The 21357-nt window shown below is 37.4% G+C and overlaps 2 protein-coding genes across 2 annotated transcripts in view; one reads left to right on the top strand and one right to left on the bottom strand.

The window, feature by feature from the left end:
- Positions 1–413: 413 nt before the first annotated feature.
- On the bottom strand, positions 414–16843 carry rngo (DNA damage inducible 1 homolog rngo). The gene is made up of 10 exons (XM_034983400.2): positions 16362–16843; positions 15924–16130; positions 14787–14853; positions 14308–14466; positions 13495–13593; positions 12630–12792; positions 11692–11881; positions 8589–8681; positions 7884–7978; positions 414–7253 (listed from the first exon to the last, which is right to left on the bottom strand). Exons 1-10 carry the CDS (start codon positions 16624–16626, stop codon positions 7173–7175), a joined length of 1419 nt encoding a protein of 472 aa, XP_034839291.2. The 5' UTR covers positions 16627–16843; the 3' UTR covers positions 414–7172.
- A 1383-nt stretch (positions 16844–18226) lies between these two features.
- LOC117995385 (transmembrane protein 198) overlaps positions 18227–21357 on the top strand; it is a 37110-nt gene continuing 33979 nt past the window's right edge. The window contains exons 1-2 of the mRNA XM_034983401.2: positions 18227–18442; positions 19155–19375. Of these exons, the coding sequence (XP_034839292.1) occupies positions 19195–19375 (181 nt within the window). The 5' untranslated portion in view covers positions 18227–18442; positions 19155–19194. The remainder of the gene's footprint in view (positions 18443–19154; positions 19376–21357) is intronic.

The raw sequence follows: 21357 nt of genomic DNA on the forward strand, positions 1-21357 counted from the left end.
GTGCGTGTGGACCATGTGTGGACGGACGGCAAGGCGGTATCCCACACAGTCCCAAAAGCGCGGCTTGAACTATCATCGACTTGCTAAAGTGCCGGCTACACGCTCCATCTTACCTACCTGTGAGTCCCAGTGACACGAGGAATTTTATTTTCCCGATGAGTCACACTCACAATTCGTGTGTTACAGGTGTGACTGAACGAGCACTTTCTTCTGTATGATGAAAATGGGTCTAGGGGATTTTCCCCATTACATTCCTAAGAGTAACACTGTGACTCAACGGGAAAAATCCTTTCGAGTCACAGTGTGACACAATAGGAATATTATTTTTCCGATGAGTCACACTCAAAGTCACGGGTACCAAGTAGTTACTTATAACTATTTAAAAATAAAGGTTTAAAAAAAAACACGATGAATACAATTTTAATATGTATTTACTATTTAGTATGTCAGAAAATAAAAATAATAATAAAATAAAAAAACAAAGCTATTGTAAATTAATTCCATTAAAGTACCTATCTAAATAATTATAAAACGTAGCAAAATTATAAAAAACTATACCCTATACCCTGAGGAAACGAGCTATTAGGGAAGTAAGAAACCGCATGTCATTGGTGGCAGAAAACGGACACACGGAACGAACACATTGCGGCCATAATGTCGGTGTGAGTGTCAGTCAGTCAAAATGAGCGTTTTTTCTGTCGTTGTGACCGACGAAACGTCACACAGGTATAAGTGACAGAGACAGCGCTCTACGAAGCCGAAACCTCTTTCTAATAGTCGATGTATAATATTTTCTGCCGGCTCCTGTACTTTCCTATTAGCTCGTCTTCCTGAACACGGTGTAGAATGTAGGTATTGTAGTTTAGGAGTTAACAAATCATTTTAGTGAAGTACAAAAAGTAAAATCACAACTGAAACGCTCCCTTAGTAAGTATAGTATCAAGGTATATCTGAAATATAGTCCGCGACATGTCGAGATAGCAATCGGGGTATAAGGTGGGGGGGACCCGCACGTCACCTACACTCACTCGCAACGGGTTAGCGCGGGGGCTGTGCGGATGTGCGGGGCGTTCCCTCCCCTATTGCCACCTCGACCTGTCGCTTTCTATAATATGTGCTGAATGACAATGAAACCCGTATTGAATTGCACTTAAAAAAGATACCAATTCTTATTTACCAAAATCGAACCTGTTTACTAATATGGAAGGAAAGAAAATGTATTGGATGTTATGTATAACGCGTACAAAATGAGTTCTCACACGCCATTCTAACTTTATGTTTCAATTGCCATGTCAAAAGTGTGATTTTAGTCCTATTTTAAAGGTGAACCGTACTTTTGACATGACAGTTGACCTATAGAGTTAAAATGGCGCGTGAGAACTCATTTTGTAAGGACTATATACTTTTTAATACATTGATCGATATCGGTTTCCTGTTCCTGATTTAGGGCATTATAATACAACATGTATAGACATTCAAATCACAGTTTAGTAAGCATACAGTTGGGCGTAGAGACACTAGCAGTACAATGCGCAATCATACGCCTCGTGTTCAGATTGGTCTACTAGTATTCCTCCGTGTTTTCATTCAATCTAAATTGAACCGCATCTGACATTAAATAAGGATTAGTTTCGGTATTTAAAAGGTCACTCCGGTAGTGTGCCCTGTCGGCAGCCTTAACGCATACTATAAGGGTACCTGCCCACTAAAGCGCAGCGGAGATATCGACACTTCACAATTGCACTGACATTAGTACGCGACAGGTCGAGATGGCAATCGGAGTGGGGACCACCCGCAAAGCCCCCGCGCTAACGCAGTGCGGGTTTGCAGGGTTTGCCGTCCCCCCGCCTCATACCCCGATTGCCATCTTGACCTGTCGTGGACTATACACTAGTGAAAATTTTACAGAAGAGAAGAGCAGAGAATAGGTAATTTCAATATAATTTAGCATATAATCACAACTCGACTAGGATGCTAAATTGTATAGAAATTATCTACAGTAACCGACTGGAAATATTGTACCTTTAGAAAGAGATAGCGGTTTGGCAGAGCGTGGTCTCTGTCGTTGAGACCGACAAAACGTCACATAGGTATGAGTGACTCAGACAACGCTCTACGAAGCCGAAATCTCTTTCTAAAGATCGATGTACAATATTTCCTGCCAGCCACTGTATTATTTTCGTGCTAGTCTTATCTGAACAGCGGGTCGATTACGAAAAAAATTACAATCCTTATAACAATCTCAATTGTTGTGCTTGTGATTGGCTGAAGTTATTCTATCCTAGCTGCAACAATGCTATAGCCAATAGTGAGTGAGCATCAACCAATCAGAGGTGATTGGGATGGTGACATTGTAGTTGTCATTCTACAGCAATTGAGACCTAGTTTTCCTGTAGAATCGACACTTGTGTAGTCCGTTCCCACTTGTCGTTTGTCGCTTGATGTTCCAGTGGCATGCAGTACATATTGACTCAAAATCGGTTTCAGACAAGTGTGAATAGCTTCATATAAAATGTTCTGCCACTGGAACAGCCGATTTAAATCCGGGCCCGACAAACGACAAGTGGGAACGGGAGGGTTAGTGCAATTGTGAAGTAAGGCGCCGATATATTCAACAGACCAATCACATTACTAAAAGATGACGTGATATTATAAGTATCACGTGATATACTTAGTCTGATTGGTCCGCTTATAGTGTCCGCTCCCTTGCGTAGTAGGTTTGGCTAGAGTGTCATATTGTGTCCAATATACAACGTTAATTTTAGTATACGCGAAACCTGAAAGTAGTTTGTTCAGAATCAGCAACAGAATCGATTGCAATCATTTTTAGTACAGGTTATATTTTGATCAAAAAACACTTTAAAATCCTGCAAGTTTGAACATCGAGTTGAATGACCGCATGCACCAGCTGATTCGAGCCGCGCGAGCGAGAGCGCGCACGATCGACGCCAGCCGTCCCGCTCGCTCACAGCCGCTCGCTTTGGGTGACCATGTTTTTCGAGGACAACGACTCAACACAACAAGCTTATATATAACTTTTGTATATATATTTTCTTTATGTAAAAATATTTGACACTTGTTTCGGTTTTTGCGTCAACTAAAACTAACGTTGTATATTATATCCAAGTTCGCTTTACAATTATTTATTCTAACCTATAGATTAAAATGTAGGTATATTTATTCCAAACTATATTGGACACTCCCTGTTACTTCGCTGAACCCCAAAACTTAATAGATATATTATTTACCACTTAAAAACTATTTTTTACGAAAACATATCAGTTCCGAAAGTTCAAGACTCGATGATATTAGGAAGCTATGCACCTTACAACTAAATTTTGTCCAAAAGTAAAATATTAAGAAACAATGGTAAAAATATTGTTATTTCAAGCTAATAAATCTAGAAATTATAATTGATTTGGCAGTATATCAATAAAAAATATTTAAAAATAAACACAAAATATTATGCTTTACAACTAGATTTTGTCCGAAAGGAAAATATTAAAAAAACATTGTTAAAATATTGTTATTAAAGGCTAATAAATCTAGCGATTTATCAGTACATCTATAAAAATAAAAATACAAATTAAACACATATGTGGTAAAAACTGCGTGTCAGAAGACACATAAGGTTCCGTAGTCATGGTAGTTGCTACAGCCCAGTTAACAGACCAGATCCCAATTGTGTAAGAAAAACGTATTCATCGTTATCGTAATCGACAACAAATTCGCCTTTGATTGGTTGATTCGCTGTTTACATTTTTTCTTATCGAGAGGCTGGCACGTGCAACACATTTACGCTGAGGTGTGGAATGCCTTTACGGCGTCCGTGTTTCGTGCGTATAACGAGAATACCTTCAAAGCAAGGCAAGGCCTTATACGCATCTTCTAAGTGCGCTCCAAAAATCCGAAAACCGTGAATTTGTGGATACATCACAAAAAAAAATTAATATGTCATCTCGAACAAATAATTTAACTTTTAAAGTAAGATTACAAGACCAAGTGGGGTATCACACGAAAGGGTTTTTTACCTGTACATTCTAAAAAAGATTTTTATTTATTTTTATGAATAATAGTTTTTGATTTATTGTGTAAAATGTCAAAAAAATAAGACTAGCACGGAACCGTAGGTGCGCGAGTCTGGCTCGCACTTTGCCGGTTTTTTTAAATGGCTGTACACACACAGACAAACTGTACGACACTACTCTTTGTTTGACTACGGGACTCTAATAAAATTAATTGTGTAAACAAAAGAAAAAATAAACAAGATCCGACTTTGGTATCTAATACGCTCATAAATAATTTTCGATAATGATATGTAATTAGGTATGTTCCTATAGACCCGAATTAATGGGGATTTTTCACATTTCATCCATAATATATTGGTGTTCCCAACATTCGTACCAACGTTTTAACCCTATGCGAATTATTGCAACCTTGCATGTCTATTTTGATTGGACTAGGTATAATATAATTTATATCCCGTAGTAGGAAATAAGATTTATGGACTCATCAATAACCAAAAAATGTGAATAAATAAATATAAGAACTAATAAATAAAACCTTAAAGTGATTGCATCTTTTTTCTGTATTAAATAATCGTGTGTATAAGTCTCGCAATTTGCTAATGCGCGTGGCCGCAATTTTAGTGAAGTCAGCACTAGACTGAAGTTTCGAAATGATGGTATATTTTACTTATATATACGTCAAATGACGTCAAAATGACGTCATTTCGTTGTTAATGAGACATGGTTCCAGTGCAATAGCAATTTGCGGGACTTATTACAATGCTACTAATTCTGTTTTACACAATCTGTAAACTAAATTGACAGGTGCAGTGAAGGTGCAGTTTCATGTAATGCGTAAAAAATGACTTCTGACCTGATGATTTTTACTTTGTGTCATATTTCATGTCAAAAGTACATTTTTAGTTCTTATTAGGATGAACCGTACTTTTGACATGACATTTGATTTAGAGTTAAAATGGCGTGTGAGGAGTCATTTTGTACGGACTGTACACTATTTTATCTAAACTCATATCTCAGAAATCAGTCATTACAATCTATAAAACTTTACTGCGTTGGTAACATTTGTAAAGCATTTCTTGCTTTTGCAAGTAAAACATTACGATTCTTTTATGCCACATATGAAAACTTGTAACAATATGACATTGGCATTGTGCAGTCGTATGGCTAATGTTCAAAAGGGCTAGAACCCAGAACCATGAAAACTCCTTGGTTGGCCCACATTGTGTTTTAATCAGAAAAAAATATACATTAAATAATGATTTTGTTAACAAAACAACGATTTTCACAAAATAGATGTATAGATAAACTATATCAATATTCCATCATTTTAAATTCATAGCTGTTATTTACATGATTTTAAGATTATATAAGTAAGTGCCGTATTCAGAGTCGCTTAATCGTTACTTACGTTTAGTTGAAACGAGACAGACCTATATCTCTCACATAAATCTGTCTCGTTTTAACTAAGTCATAAGTAACGATTAGCGACTCTGAGTGTGGCTGTAAGTGTTTGATTTTCGAGCTTTTAAGTACACGTAAACTAGATTGAAATCAACATAACAAGCAAATAATAAACTTATACTCCGTAATAGAATTGTGCATATGACCACTCTGTCCAATTACATCCGAATTAATAAAAAAAAACATTTTCAATTCATTTAGATGTCGTATTATAAAACGGAAAAAGGTCCTGTAAACGTTACTCTAACTATAATTCGAATAATATATCGTATAATATATATAATATATAATAATATATCGAGTCGTATACTCGATATATTATTCGAATTATCGTTAGAGTAATGAAACGAGTTTTTGTAACTCAAACCGAAGACTGACTTGTAAAGTTATCAATCTTTGATTGAAATCGATAAAATTATGAAGTCGGTAAAAAACTCATCTATACTAGCATCTATAGATATGCCAATCTATTATAGACATGCGTAACCTATATAACGTTTATTTAAAACTAGGCCCGCGACTTCGTCCGCGTAGGCTTGGGTTTTTAGAAATCCCGTGGGAACTCTGATTTTCCGGGATAAAAAGTAGCCTGCTCTTTTCCAGGATGTAAGCTAACTCTGTACCAAATTTCATCAAAATCCTTTAAACTGTTGGGCCGTGAAAAGTTAGCAGACAGACAGACAAGACACACTTTCGCATTTACAATATTTTCATGCAGTCAATAAGCAAGTTAGAACACAAATTGGTAACATCAAAATATGTTAGCTTGTAACGTATCATTCGTGGCGAGCGCCGCGTGCTCCACTCGACTGTCGGTTCTTTCGCGAATTCCCTTTGAGTGTTATATTACAGGTCAGTGCGGGTTTGATATTCCCTTTGAGTGTTATATTACAGGTCAATACGGGTTTGCCTTTCCCTTTGAGTGTTATATTACAGGTCAATACGGGTTTGCCTTTCCCTTTGAGTGTTATATTACAGGTCAGTGCGGGTTTGATATTCCCTTTGAGTGTTATATTACAGGTCAATACGGGTTTGCCTTTCCCTTTGAGTGTTATATTACAGGTCAGTGCGGGTTTGATATTCCCTTTGAGTGTTATATTACAGGTCAATACGGGTTTGCCTTTCCCTTTGAGTGTTATATTACAGGTCAATACGGGTTTGCCTTTCCCTTTGAGTGTTATATTACAGGTCAGTGCGGGTTTGATATTCCCTTTGAGTGTTATATTACAGGTCAATACGGGTTTGCCTTTCCCTTTGAGTGTTATATTACAGGTCAGTGCGGGTTTGATATTCCCTTTGAGTGTTATATTACAGGTCAATACGGGTTTGCCTTTCCCTTTGAGTGTTATATTACAGGTCAGTGCGGGTTTGATATTTCCTTTGAGTGTTATATTACAGGTCAGTGCGGGTTTGCCATTTTGAATAAAAATGGAGCACACTTGAGCCAAGAGCTCAATGATACATTACAAGTCTGTCTGTGTCGCCGTATTGTAACGAGATCGCCTCGAATAGTACATTACAAACAAACGGTACAAGCCAATCTCCAGCTTAAGACAATGCATACATTTTACAGTCAAAAAAACATGAACTTAGGAAACAACGTAACGGACGGGGTGTAAAAGCTGATCGAATACTGAGTGGCGAAACATTCGGTGCATACTATCCTTTGACGTCCCCTGTATGTTAAAATTTGAGCGATTTGGCGAAAAGGGCCACAGTTGCTTGCGTCTTGTCGCCGTTGAATCGCCTCAGTTCCACGATCGCCTGGAGAGGTAACATATTATGTAGAATTAAAATAAATAATAGATTTATAATTTTTATGATAGTGTTTTACTTACACTTCAAGGAAATTTCTAAATGATTTATAATTTTAATAGGTGTAACCAGTAGGGCGATTTCGTAAAACCTGCATCAATCATTATTACAATCTCAATTGTTGTGATTGGCTGAATTTGTGCGATTCTTGTTGCAACAATGCATTGTAGCCAATAGAGAGCGAGCGTCAACCAATCAGAGGTGATCGCGATCGTGACGTTGTAGCTGTCATTCTACCGCAATCGAGCAGCTGAATGCTAGCAAAAACTTACGCGTTATTGTTATACTACGTAAACACAAACCAATACCAAAAACCATTTGCCTCATTTTGTAGTTTTAGTGATTTAGTATTTTTCAACCCTGCAATGTAATAGCGTGTAAAACTTGGGTCAATGCCCCGCCTACGACATGCACGATATATTGCAAATAAAACATCTGACTGACGCTAGAGGTCAAGGAACGTTGCGTAAGTAGATTATTCGCGAGTCAATGCCGCGTCGTAGGCGGGACATTGACCCGAGTTTTTATTCGATTTCAAATTTAATTCGATTTTGTTTTGAACCTCGCTCTCCCTCTTACCTGTTCTCTAGTAAAGCCAAGCGCTACGATTTCTTCCACCTCCGTTTCGCTAAACCTATCCGTCGGCAAAATTGTCAGGCTGGGATTCGCGAGTCCTGCAAAAAATTGACTTTTATTGAAGTGAATATTTCTTAAGGCAGTGGTCCGACCGCCGGCCAGATAACGACTATCGGCGATTTTCTCTCTCAAGAAACGCACAATAAAAATTACATTCCGTGTAAACGAAAGCGATGCATATATCAAAAGTTGCTCTCTGACTGTTCACACTGCCGGCGACGACTCGCTTTACTAGTTTTGTCGCTCAACGACGAGCTATCAAAAATAAACTCGCTCAGCGATACTTGTTCAGCGATGCTCGCTCGCTTGAACACTGGTAACGCGCGCGCAAGTTTGTACAGGACTGAGCGACCGCGGGCGAATGGCGCGAGTAATCGCTTTTCGCACTTGCACACTCGCTTATAGTCCGGCGACAAAACTATGCATACCCAAATATAACCAAAATAATATAACCAAATATAAATATATATATAACCAAATTTCATGATTCTATGTCAACAGGAAGTATCCTATAAGTTTTCACGACAGACAAGACAGACAGCAACGAAGTGACCCTTTTTTCCTTTTAAGGTACGGAACTCTTGAAATAAAATATTAAATCGATAGATTACAGATAGATTGATTATTACAAATGGTCGTGAGACATACCGATTCTCTGATTGGTCGGCTGGCTAGTCTGTTGTCCCGTAGTGGTTACACTAGTGGCGCCTGCTGAGGCAGCTCTCGTAGTTCCCGTAGTTTCTGTAACATAGAACGGATTTATAACTTCAATACTTATATTACTATAGCTTCTATAGATCAACAATAGTCTATTTTAACGTTTAAACTATTGTGAGTGATTTCCATTATACTGGAATAGTACTGAATTTTTACTTTCAATCAAGAACCTTTGGGTCCATTTTACTCTGGCGTTATTGTGTTTCTATCTATAGAAATGTATTTCTAAGAGAATTCTATCAACGTTGTTTATATTTATATATTTTAAACTACTCAAACTATATTACCACAAATTTTTGATGAATTGATATTACTTAAGGGTGCATCTAGGCTTTTAATACTAATATTATAATTCCAAGTGTTTTGTTTGTTGGTTAATCCTTCAATCACGCCGCAACGGCGCATCGGATCTACGTGATTTTACAGGCTACTTTTAATCCCCGGAATTTAAAAAGTTTCTACGGAGTTTTTAAAGACACTAAATACCCGCGTACGAAGTCGACACTAAATACCCGCGTACGAAGTCGACACTAAATACCCGCGTACGAAGTCGACACTAAATACCCGCGTACGAAGACGACACTAAATACCCGCGTACGAAGTCGACACTAAATACCCGCGTACGAAGTCGACACTAAATACCCGCGTACGAAGTCGACACTAAATACCCGCGTACGAAGTCGACACTAAATACCCGCGTACGAAGTCGACACTAAATACCCGCGTACGAAGTCGACACTAAATACCCGCGTACGAAGTCGACACTAAATACCCGCGTACGAAGTCGACACTAAATACCCGCGTACGAAGTCGACACTAAATACCCGCGTACGAAGTCACTAAATAGACGCTAGGTCTAGATGATCAATAGTATCGTAATTGTACTATTAAACATAAATTATTTACCTTCATGACGTCAGCAGCCACTTTCAACCTTTATAATACAGTTAAAGTCTTATATTTCACTGATTTTTAGGGTTCCGTACCTCAAAAGGAAAAAAGGAACTCTTATAAGATCACTTCGTTGTCTATCTGTCCGTCTGTCGTGTCTATCAAGAAAACCTATAGGGTACTTCCCGTGAAACTAGAATCATAAAATTTGGCAGGTAGAACTTATAGCACAAGTAAAGGAAAAAATCCGAAAACCTTGAATTGGTAATTACATCAGAAAAAAAATATGTCGATGTATTTTTCAACTTTCAAAGTAAGATCATTATACCTAGTTTATCTGTTCATTCTAAAACAGATTTTTATGCATAAAAGTTTTGATTTATCATGTAAAGTGCCGAAAATATACGACTGTAGTACGGAACCCTCGTTGCGCGCGTCTGACTCGCACTTGGCCGGATTTTTTGACGTGAAAAGTTTTATTATACGCTCGCTAAGCAAAGCGATAGCCGCTCAAACTATATTGCGTTATAAAATACCGTCAGATTTCCATCGCTAATAACTATGAGACTAATAACAAGAAGATAAAGCCATGCATCAGTTTTACGATTTTTATTCAAATTAAATCATTTAAAATAATTCATTTTCAAAGTAAAAAAAGCAGTATTTATAACAACGTTTACAACATAAATGTAATCACAGCGAGCACAATTCTAAAGCAAAAAGGTAGTGTATATAAAATCGTGAAATAAAACGTATTTGACATAATATGTAGATCAGATAATATACTACAGCTAATCTCTAAAAAGTAATTTATTTTTGACTAGCTGATCCCCGCGGCTTCGCCCACGTGCCATATAATATAGCCCATGTCACTCAGGAATAATGTAGCTTTCTATTGGTGAAAGAATTTTCAAAATCGGTTCAGTAGTTCCAGAGATTACCCCCTACAAACAAACTTAACGACATTACCTCTTTATAATATTAGTATAGATATAGGCAACATCCCTATTGTTATTTAATTTATGAGACTTGAAATATCAAGCGCACCGGGCGCGTAGTGAAAAGGAACACCTTGAAGATCACATATAATAGACTAAGAGCCAGCGGTACCAGACGTTCATTATTTTATAAAAGTTGAAAGTTTCTCTGCATATTGTCCCCAGCACAGGGAGGAAAGATAAGCTACTATGAAGCTAGGACATGGTGGCTTTGGGAGATAACAGGTAATAAAGGTATAAAAATCTTACGTCAAAGTTTAAAGTGGGTGTCTGGTAGGGCTTTGCCACCATGCTAAGGCTGAGATCTATAGAGCGCACTTTGACTTTGCTCAGACTTATGTAAGAGATATGGCTCTGTCTCGTTTTAACTCTGTCTTAAGTCTAAGCTAAGTCAGAGTGCGCTCTATAGATCTCACGATAAGTGTCTGGCAATGCATGACGTGATTTATTTCCGAAGAAAATATACAAAACTTAACACTTTATACTTTGGCGTAAGATTTATACACCTTTATTACCTGTTATCTCCCAAAGCCACCATAATCCAAACAAACGTTGTTGGGGACAATGCGCAGAGAGACTTACAGCTGTTATAAAATAACGAAGGTCTGGCACGCGCTGGCTCTCTATCTATAAGGCACTCTATGGGAAGAAAGTTGTTGGGTTTTGGTCCCTAGAGTGCAACACATTTAAGCTAGAAGGCGCAGTTGAAGCAAAAGTAAACAGTGGCGCTGATTCCGATGGCTCCTGTCTGTAATGTCTTTCTCCGAACTAAATTTAGATGTTTACATCTTTTTCTTTTTAATATTGTTAAAAAAGGACGGAAAATCAATTTTAAATCAACTTCTAATTTTAGTGCTACTTCAGTAATTTTGAATACTATGCCCAAAATTGCCACTTACAGCCGTACTTGTCGCTAATTGTTACTTAAGATTTAGTTAAATCGAGTCAGATTTATGTGAGAGTAACGATTAAGCGACTCTGAGTACGGCTGTTAAAGTTACGAGATTTGACAGTTTTGAATTAAAATAGTTAGTCCTTTTCTTATTGTATTGGTAGGAGGAAGATGCGAATACTGTATAATTTGGTTGACATCAGAATCAGTACCGATATAGGAAGGCAGTATACTCATTTCTTTTTCGCTCGACCTTGTTTGGACTTCTCGAGGGCTTCCTTGACCTGCCTCTCCTCATGGTCCCGGGCTGACTGGTTGACTATCTCATCCTCTGAGAAGCCGGAGAGCCTCGCGCACTCCGGAAGATCGGACTCAGGCAAGAAGGGTGTCTCCGTGCCCGTTGTACCGATGCGGAGCACGCTGCGCTTCAAGTCTATGTTGCACTGGAAGACAATACGCGGTTTAATCTATCTATACCTTGTTCATTGCGAGCTAACATAGGACACTCTCTTTTCTACAATTTATTGAAGTGAAAGGGACGCACTATTATCATCATCATGATCAACCCATCGCCGGCTCACTGCAGAGCACGGGACTCCGCTCAGCGTGAGAAGGGTTTTGGCTATAGTGTACCACGCTGGCCATGTGCGGATTGGTAGACTTCACAAACCTTTGAGAACATTATGGAGAACTCTCAGGTATGCAGGTTTCCTCACGATGTTTTCCTTCACCGTTAAAGCAAGTGATATTTAATTATTTGAAATGCACATAACTCTGAAAAGATAAAGGTGCGTGCCCGGGATTGAGCGCCTGACCTCCGATTAGAAGGCGGACGTCCTAACCACTAGGCTATCACAGCTTACTATAATAATATAGTGCTACTAGTTTATACCCGCGACTTCGTCCACGTGGACTACACAAATTTAAATCCTCTGTTTTACGACTTTAGGGATTGAATTTTCAAAAATATTTGCAGATGCCAATGTCATAATAGCTATCTGCATGTCTTTCAGCTCGATCTGTCCAGTAGTTTGAGCTGTGCGTTGATAGATCAGTCAGAGAGTCACCTTTTTTTTATTAATAATATGTAACTGATGTCTCTTTGTCATGGTTATGTATCCAGCATCATAATGGGTTCCATGGGTTGTCCCCCAAGAAGAGAGCAGTAAAAAGACAAACAATATGTATTACCTGGTGCCGCTTCAGCATGTCGAGCCCCAGCAGCATGTCCATGGGCTGTTCCTCTAGAACGGAGAAGGAGGTGGTGAGGAAATCCTTCTCGATCCTCATTTGCACCATGTGTATACGTCCAATGATCCGTTGGACGCCGACGCCTTTTGCTATACCCGCCCATCTGTACCAATTCAATGAATCAATTAATACACAAGGTCATATAAAGCTGATTGCAGACTATGCCAAGTCTGACGAGACTGATCACAGCACATCGAAGAATGTGTTGTATCTAGACTGACTGGCTGACTGTTCTATCAACACACAGCTGAAACTACTGAACGGATTGGGCTGTTTGGCATGCATATATGTACAGTACACAGCTGAAAGTAATGTACATCTGCCTTTAGAATGACATTTCGGCTTTGTACGTTGTCTCTGTCACTCATACCTACATGACGTTTTGTCAGTCTCAACAACAGAGACAGTGCTCCGCTATCTCCTAAATCTGCTATCTCCTAAAAGTCGATTTACATTACTTTCTACATTCTTGCCGCATACTGTAGCTATTTATGACATAGGCATCCGCTAAGAATAGATTTTTGAAAATTTAACCGCTAAGGGAGTACGATTCACCTAGTCCACTAGTTTTTATATGAAAATAGCGAGCAAACGAGCAGTCGGGTCATTTGATGTTAAGTGATTACCGCCGCCCATGGACTTTTGCAGCACCAGAGGAACTGCCGATGTGTGGCCGGCCTTTCAGGAATTTGTTGGTCCGCCCCTTGAATAACCCCATGTTATAATCTAGTGGGAACACCGCCGATGGGAGTTGGTTCCACAGTTTGCATGTGCATATTTGTGATATAGGCAAATACCTAATTACCTCGTGTCGACAAGTCTCATGATGTTACATCGCTCAGCACAAGCGGCCGACATGATAGTGGTTTGCGCGCCGGAGTCGATGAAAGCCTTCACTGGAAACCTGTATTGAAATATAATCAAATCAATCATAATTATAATGATTAATTGAACCTGTTGAACCATATGTCACTGTTCGAAATCTTTGGTCTTCAAGCACTGAGGAATTGTAGACAGGAAGACATCTCGAAGCTTTCTGAACGCTGCCCAGCCGAGTTGGAATCAGTGGCTGACCAATCTATACTATACTATAATATTATAAAGAGGCATGTTTGTAAGTTAGTTTGTAGGAGGTAATCTCTGGAACTAATGAACCAATTTTGGAAATTCTTTCACCAGTAGAAAGCTACATTATTCCTGAGTGACATAGGCTATATTTATATTTTCAAAAAATAACGAGATCCTTACGAAAATTGTAATAAGCTACCCGTGCGAAACCGGGGTGGGTCGCTAGTCAATCAATCCATACTAATATTATAAATGCGAAAGTGTGTATGTCTGTCTGTCTGCTAGCTTTTCACGGCCCAACGGTTTAACCGATTTTGATGAAATTTGGTATAGAGGTAGCTTCTTACATCCCGGGGAAGGACATAGGTTACTTTTTATCCCGGAAAAAACAAAGAGTTCCCACGGGATTTTTAAAAAACCTAAAGCCACGCGGACGAAGTTGCGGGCATCCTCTAGTTTGATTTAATTAATTTATGGTCATTACAGGTCATTTTTGTAGAGCTGGTGGCATTACTTTTTTAAGAAGTGTTTCAGTATGACAATGACTTACCCATTAACATGACAGTTGATGTACAGCATGACAACAGTTCCGAATGTCTCCGGGTTGTACTCCATAGCTGCTTCCATATTAGCTTCTATGTTCTTCTGTCGGATCTCCTCTGCGATCATACGCTGGGCTTCTGTGTCGAAGGGATCTGAATTCATCATCCTGTAACAAAACCATTTTATCATTGGAATAAATTGCCTAAGGATGTGGCTATGTCAAGTTCTGTTAACCAGTTCAAGAATAGATCGGGAAAACTCAAAGTACTTCTAAGTGTATTTGAATAAAAAATCTTACTATTTCTATTACAAATAGCTGATGCCTGTGACTTCATCCATGAGGATTTAGGTATGATTTTCTGGATAAAAAGTAGCCTATGTCGTGATTGAAGGACAAACCAACAAACAAACAAACACACTTTTGCATTTATAATAGGGGTAGTGAAGTAGTGATACTTTGAAAGATAATATGGAATGTGAGGTCACCTTATTCGTTGCTGCTGGCGCTCAGTGCGGGCTGAAATTTGTTCCCGGAGAACTGAGGCAAAGGTATCTGTGGACAATAGTGGATTTTAAAGTATGTTTTTTAAATAGAGATAGCGAGCAAATAAGCAGGCAACTTGATGTTAAGTGATTACCGACGCCCATGAACATTTGCAGCACCACAGGAACTGCTGATGCGTTGCCGGCCTTTTGGGAATTAGTTGGTCCAATATATTAATATATGAATGTTAAATTATGGCTGATGAGACTATATATGAATAGACTATACATGAGACTGTATGACAATATAAGGATGTTAAATTATGGCTGATGAGACTATATGACAATACATGAATATTAAATTATGGCTGATGAGACTATATATGACAATATATGCATTTTTGCAATTTATGGTTGCAGTCTCACCTGGTGGTAAGGTTCTAATAATATAGGAAATTTATTCTGATTTTTATTTTATTTTTATTTTATTTATTGATCACATTAATTAATCAAGTTTATTATGATGTCAAATACCTAGTTTCTTCTTTGTTAATAATTAGTAATATTAGGTAGGTATGTTAATATGAAAATAGTTTTGATTATAAGCAAGAATATCAAATTAAACTTAAATTAACAAATTATAGTAAGTAAAGTAAGAGTACTAATATATATGCCAGGTAAAGCTGAGTCTCCTGTGCTAAAAATCTAACAAAACAAACTAGCAAAACATATGTTATGTGTTTGTGATTGGTTGGTGACTCTAAAATCTAAATGGTTAACACCCACTGAAATTTTAGCCTTTATCCATACTCCATACTAATATTATAAATGCGAAAGTGTGTGTCTGTCTGTCTGCTAGCCTTTCACGGCCCATCCGTTTAACCGATTTTGACGAAATTTGGTACAGATATAGCTTGCATCCCGGGGAAGGACATAGACTACTTTTTATCTCGGAAAATTAAATAGTTCCCACTGGATTAAAAAAAACCTAAATCCACGTGGACGAAGTCGCGGGCATCATCTAGTCATTTATATGCAATTACAAAAGAGAGCACTATACCACCTTTTTTGTGCAGATAGAGTATAGAAATAGCTATCATTTTTGTATAGTTATCATGTAATAAAATAGATAATACTTACCAAGGTTGCCACTTAGCAGGGCATCCGCCAATCTTGGATTGTTCTGTTTGAGCAAAGCTAGTTGGTCAGGGTTAGCCAAGAACATTTCCCTGATGATGCGTGGGTCTTCTTCCACAGGTGCGTTCCTGGTAGCCATAGAGGTACTGGCAGCTCCTTGCGGCACATGAATGTTGCTGAAGTCAAGGTTTGCCAACCCAGTCGGTAGAGCTAAAAATGGATGATATTTTTTTTGTAATTTATTTATATTTACATCATCCAAAAATGCTTTTTTGACAAAGCTCAACTGTCAAATATTTTCATTTTTATTACCTACTTTCTTAATGGATAGGTGTGTGTATGACAGAGTGACAGTTTTGACAAAAGAACATGACAATGCAGTTTTTAACAGTGTTATTATCACGCTACAAAGTGCGTGGAATAAAAATTGCAAGTACGTACCTTGGTTAGCGTCGTTCGCGTTCAGCGTGGAGTCCGACTGTGACACCATCCGTAGCATCACGATCACGTCTCCATCGTGAACTCCCAGCTCTTTCAAGGATTTCTTGTCGTTAATCATAGGTTTCCCGTTGAAAGTCAAAGTGATACGAGACGCGGGAAAACCTGACTCTATTTCACAAAACGCCTTGAAATTCTCCAACTCTAAATCTTCGGACACGTCGAGGACGAAAATTTCGTCGTTTAGCGTGGAAACTGTTACTTTCATTGTGTGAAATTGATGATACGCAGGGACCGAGCGAACTGTTTACCGTAAACTGTTGCACTTGTACGCGGCACTGAGGTATGTGTTATTTATATTTCGGGAATGACTGTCCAAAACATTGTAGGGTACGCACGCGTTTGGAAAATGCACAGGTTTTTCTCAGAAAACACGCACAAATAAAACTTTTTGATTTAAATATCTACTCAGTCCCGAATGTCGCGAAGGTGGCAACTGTCCAGTGTTTCCACTGACGATTTTTATTTACCCTAGATTCTTTATGAATTCGCCCTAAATTAGGTACCTTTAAAAATTGTTTATAATACCATGATTTAGGGCGCTTAGTATTATTATTATTTAATATAGTAATGTCAATGTAACGTTAATTTACGAATATTTAATATTATCAGTTCACTTGGAAACGGCGGACAAAAGTCCACAAAAGAGTAGGGATGCAATGATATATCGGAAATCATGCGGAAAAACAACAAATATCGATATATTGGAGCCTAAAATATTGATAAAATTCATCAATATTGACGAAACACTGATATCAAATAAACTCAATAATATCGTTAAGGACATATTATAGAAATTACCCATGTAAATTAATAAAAGTACAAATTAAAAATTGAATTAAATGCTGTTACTGGCAACACAGTCTATCTAAAAAGATTGATTGGCAGTCTGATCATAAAATAAAACATTGATTGGTCTTCGCTCTAATGTCTTAAATCTGTGGTGAGTGTGGTCACCGAGCCGCGGAACGCACCCTAGTGATTCATGCTAGAAGAAAACAACACATCAATGATTTTAAATCCAAATTTTTGATTAGGTATTCATTAAAATAAACCTAAAATAATAATGTAATAATAAAAAAATATCATACGCAATCCATCCATACTTCCATACTAATAATATTATAAATGCGAAAGTGTGTCTGTCTGTCTGTACGTCTGTCTGCTAGCTTTTCACAGCTCATCTGTTTAACCAATTTTGATGGAATTTGGTACAGAGATAACTTGCATCCAGCGTTTCTTGGCGAGATATTTAAAACAATATTATGTGAATATGCATTACCTATGCAATAGGTACGTATTCACATCGAGAAAAAGGTACGAAAAAAGGTTTACCACCTGAAGTTCCGTTTTACCTCAAATTATTTTGAATCTCTGTCAACATAATTCAGAATCAAGAGGAAGGATTTCAGGGATATTAACTGTACTGAATTAATAAAAACAGCCCTACACTTCACCTAATTTTAGCCGTTTTATCATAAAATAGGGTGAAAACCCAAAAAGTGGCAGCACTACAACTGGCAGGCAGAAAGTTACTAGGTATGTGCCACTTTCGCTTTAACGATTATAAAATATTTCATGTTCTTTAATTTAATAACATCTTCTAAATAAAACATTTGACCAAGTAAGCTTTTACTTTTGTTCATGTTTACAGTCTTTTTATTGATATTTGGTATGATTATTTAACAGAAAAAGAACCATTTCCGTCAAATAGTCGGTAACTAACCGGTAAAAATCGGGAATCTAATGTTTAAACGATTCGTAAACGTGCGCCGTGCGCATTGCCCATCACTAGGAAAAAAAGTAAATGAGAGGAAAGCCGTGGAAAACCTTTGTTATTAATTTTCTTTGTAGTTTGTAGCTTGTATTGAAGCAAGCGTTTTCAGTTGGGCTGCAATAAATCCGCGATGTGTTTTTTATAGACGAATAATTCGTTTAGAGTTTTTATGTTCAGTGAGTAGGTCATGGTAGTTCGGTTATTTTATTTTACAATGTGAATGTGAAATCGTCTGACGTACATAATGGTAAGGCATTTATATATTATGTATTTACTTAGTCTTTCATCAAAATATTGACCGTGTATTTGTCTGGCTGTGCCGTTGATGACTAGTTTTGTATTTGGCGATAATGATTTGGCGAATGTCGCGATAATGGTGAAAGTAATTGATTATTTATCTTTAGAGCTAAACTGGTTGTGTTGTTCCTTTCGCAAGGTACCTATCGTGTAAACTGTAAATGATGATTTAGTGTTTGGTTCAATTTCGTTGTTTTGTCACGCTTTCATGCTCCCTCGTTTGTTTCTATCAATGGGTAATTACTGTTTGAACAACATTTCTTAGTTGTTGAAATGTTAGGTATGTACCTACCTACCATTTCTTCAACAAAAAAATCACAGAAGATGAGTCAAAGTGAAAAGAGTTTTAATCCATACCAATATTATAATGCGAAAGTGTGTCTGTCTGTCTGTACGTCTGTCTGCTAGCTTTTCACAGCTCATCTGTTTAACCAATTTTGATGGAATTTGGTACCTACAGAGATAACTTGCATCCTGGGGAAGGACATAGGCTACTTTTTCATTAAAATCGGTTGAACAGTTGAGCTGTGAAAAGCTAGCAGACAGACAGACACACTTTCGCATTTATAATATTAGTATGGATTGTACAAATAATGTATGATGGTATAGAGCCTTGATCAGTTTTATTAGAATAGACCTTTAAAATAATAAATATGTTTCAGATATCCCTGTAAATATCCAGTACAACAGCACCGTGAAAGCATGTCTTCGGTGGGCCAGTTAGTACCACAGGTGACGCGGGGCCCCCCCAACATGACGATAAAGTTCAACGGGCCTCACATAGAGGGCTCGTTCTGCTCAATGATTGACTACAACTATGACCCAGTCATCAGTGTCATTTGTGCTATGTACATCATATTTGGCATTGTGTACACACTTTTTGGTAAGTTTAATTTAATTTTATTTTTTACTAGCTGATGCCCGCGACTTCGTACGCGTGGATGTAGGTTTTTAAAAATCCCTTGGGAACTCCCTGATAGTGATTCTTCTTGAAATGTTCTGAATACTAATGAAACCCGTATTGAATTGCAATTTAGGTGCGTACCAATTTATTTCCGGAATCAAACCTGTTGCTAAGTAATAAGGAAGAAATGAAAATGGATTGTATGCTATATGCTATATATTATGGTTAAGAGTTTACTGTTTACCAAGCTATTATACTGATCGGGATCGATTTGCTGCTACCCGTTGAGGAGATCCATCCTCTATTTCCGAAACTGTTCATCAAATCTGCTTCAAACTTACATGGCACTAACATGGTAGTATAAACTTTGTATAGAAAAAAGAATTGTGAAAATCGGTTTAAATTTGATAGAGTTATGGAGTAAAATCGATAAAACATTTGATCCCGTATCCTGAAGAATCCCTAATTTTTTTCGGGATAAAACTACCTGTAACGTGTACCTAGACGGTCTCGTTACACCTTTATTATAATTGTTTTCCTTTTTATTTTGCAATAGAATTTTGACACTGACAGGCATTTGTTTACATCGGTAACATAACCTCTACCCATTATTATCTTCAAGGAGACCATAGATCAGTGTTTTGACAGTTGTTTTTTTTTTTTAAAACGAAATTTATAGTAATTGATGGAAGACATTTGACATGACTAATGACTTGTCACTCTTCTTCCAAAATTCGTACGTGATATTCGGCTCTCTCCGGATTTTTATGAAATATGAGACGTTTTGTGGCGAAATGCCTAGAAAGCAGTAATTTCGGCCTTGAAGGCTTCACCTTAATATGGATATTATGAAATAACAGCGCTAATGCGCTGTTCCCCTGTGTTCCCCATGTGTTCCCCTTGTGTTTCCCTATTTATCGCACTATGAGGTGATTTGCTTCAAAAATATGTGTTTGTGGAACCTGATTAGAACATGGTGTTGAAATGTCCTTTCACACAAATCGGCCTGCATCCGAAGATCTAGTGCGTCGGTTTATAAATCTTAATCAGGGAACTCTTTAAAATATCCTCCGGTGCGTGGCGAACGATATATTTTATTAATTTTAGTACAAATTTTTCATAACCCTAGGTCTAATATTTAATAATGTAAAGGGTACCTATATTTCGTAGAATTAAGATAAGGCAAGGAACGTAGGGACGCTATTCATAGTAATTTATTTTAAATATAAAATAAATAGAAAATAATTCAAATCCTTTTTTTGATTTGATCCACTAAAATATTTTTATATGACATTTGTCGCCCTGGAACAGAGACCTGATTCTTTTTTGGGATCCTAGTCGTGTTGATTCTCATGGTTTGGTGGATCAATATTTTAATTGCCCTCGTTCTTGTCTTACTTAGTGTTTTGTAATATTTTAAGGTGTATTGTAACCGTGTAACCTATTTATTGTATGCCTAGATACTAAGATGTTTGTCCTAGCATAGCTAATTTAAGTGTTCTTTCATGTTAATCAAGCGTAGCTTATTTTGAGGTATATTGTGTATTACTTATTATCTATTGCGAGTGAAATTTAATGATAAAGCTTTGTATATCTATAGATTTTGTAAACATTACCATGTTCGGTCAAGATTCTATTAGTATGTCTGGAACGGAGTATAGTTCATCACAAATTGTAAGTAATTATTATGTAAACAAGCATTTCAATCTTCAAAATTTAACTTAACATATTTTCTTGGTAAGTCTTTGTCTTTTAGAGTTCTTAATCATATTGCCCTTAATGCCAACTACCTAAATAGGTATATTTCCTCTTAGGAAATTTAACCTTAATACTATATAGGAGTCGTCGTGGCCAATTTTCTTGGAAAATGTAAGGTGCACAGCGACAAATAACAACTTTAATATTTTATTGACATCATCCTTGGTTTTGACTTTTATATTATTTTGACATTTTATCCAAAT

This window comes from Maniola hyperantus, chromosome Z (genome assembly GCF_902806685.2).
Source record: "Maniola hyperantus chromosome Z, iAphHyp1.2, whole genome shotgun sequence".
In the NCBI taxonomy this organism is placed as follows: domain Eukaryota; kingdom Metazoa; phylum Arthropoda; class Insecta; order Lepidoptera; family Nymphalidae; genus Maniola; species Maniola hyperantus.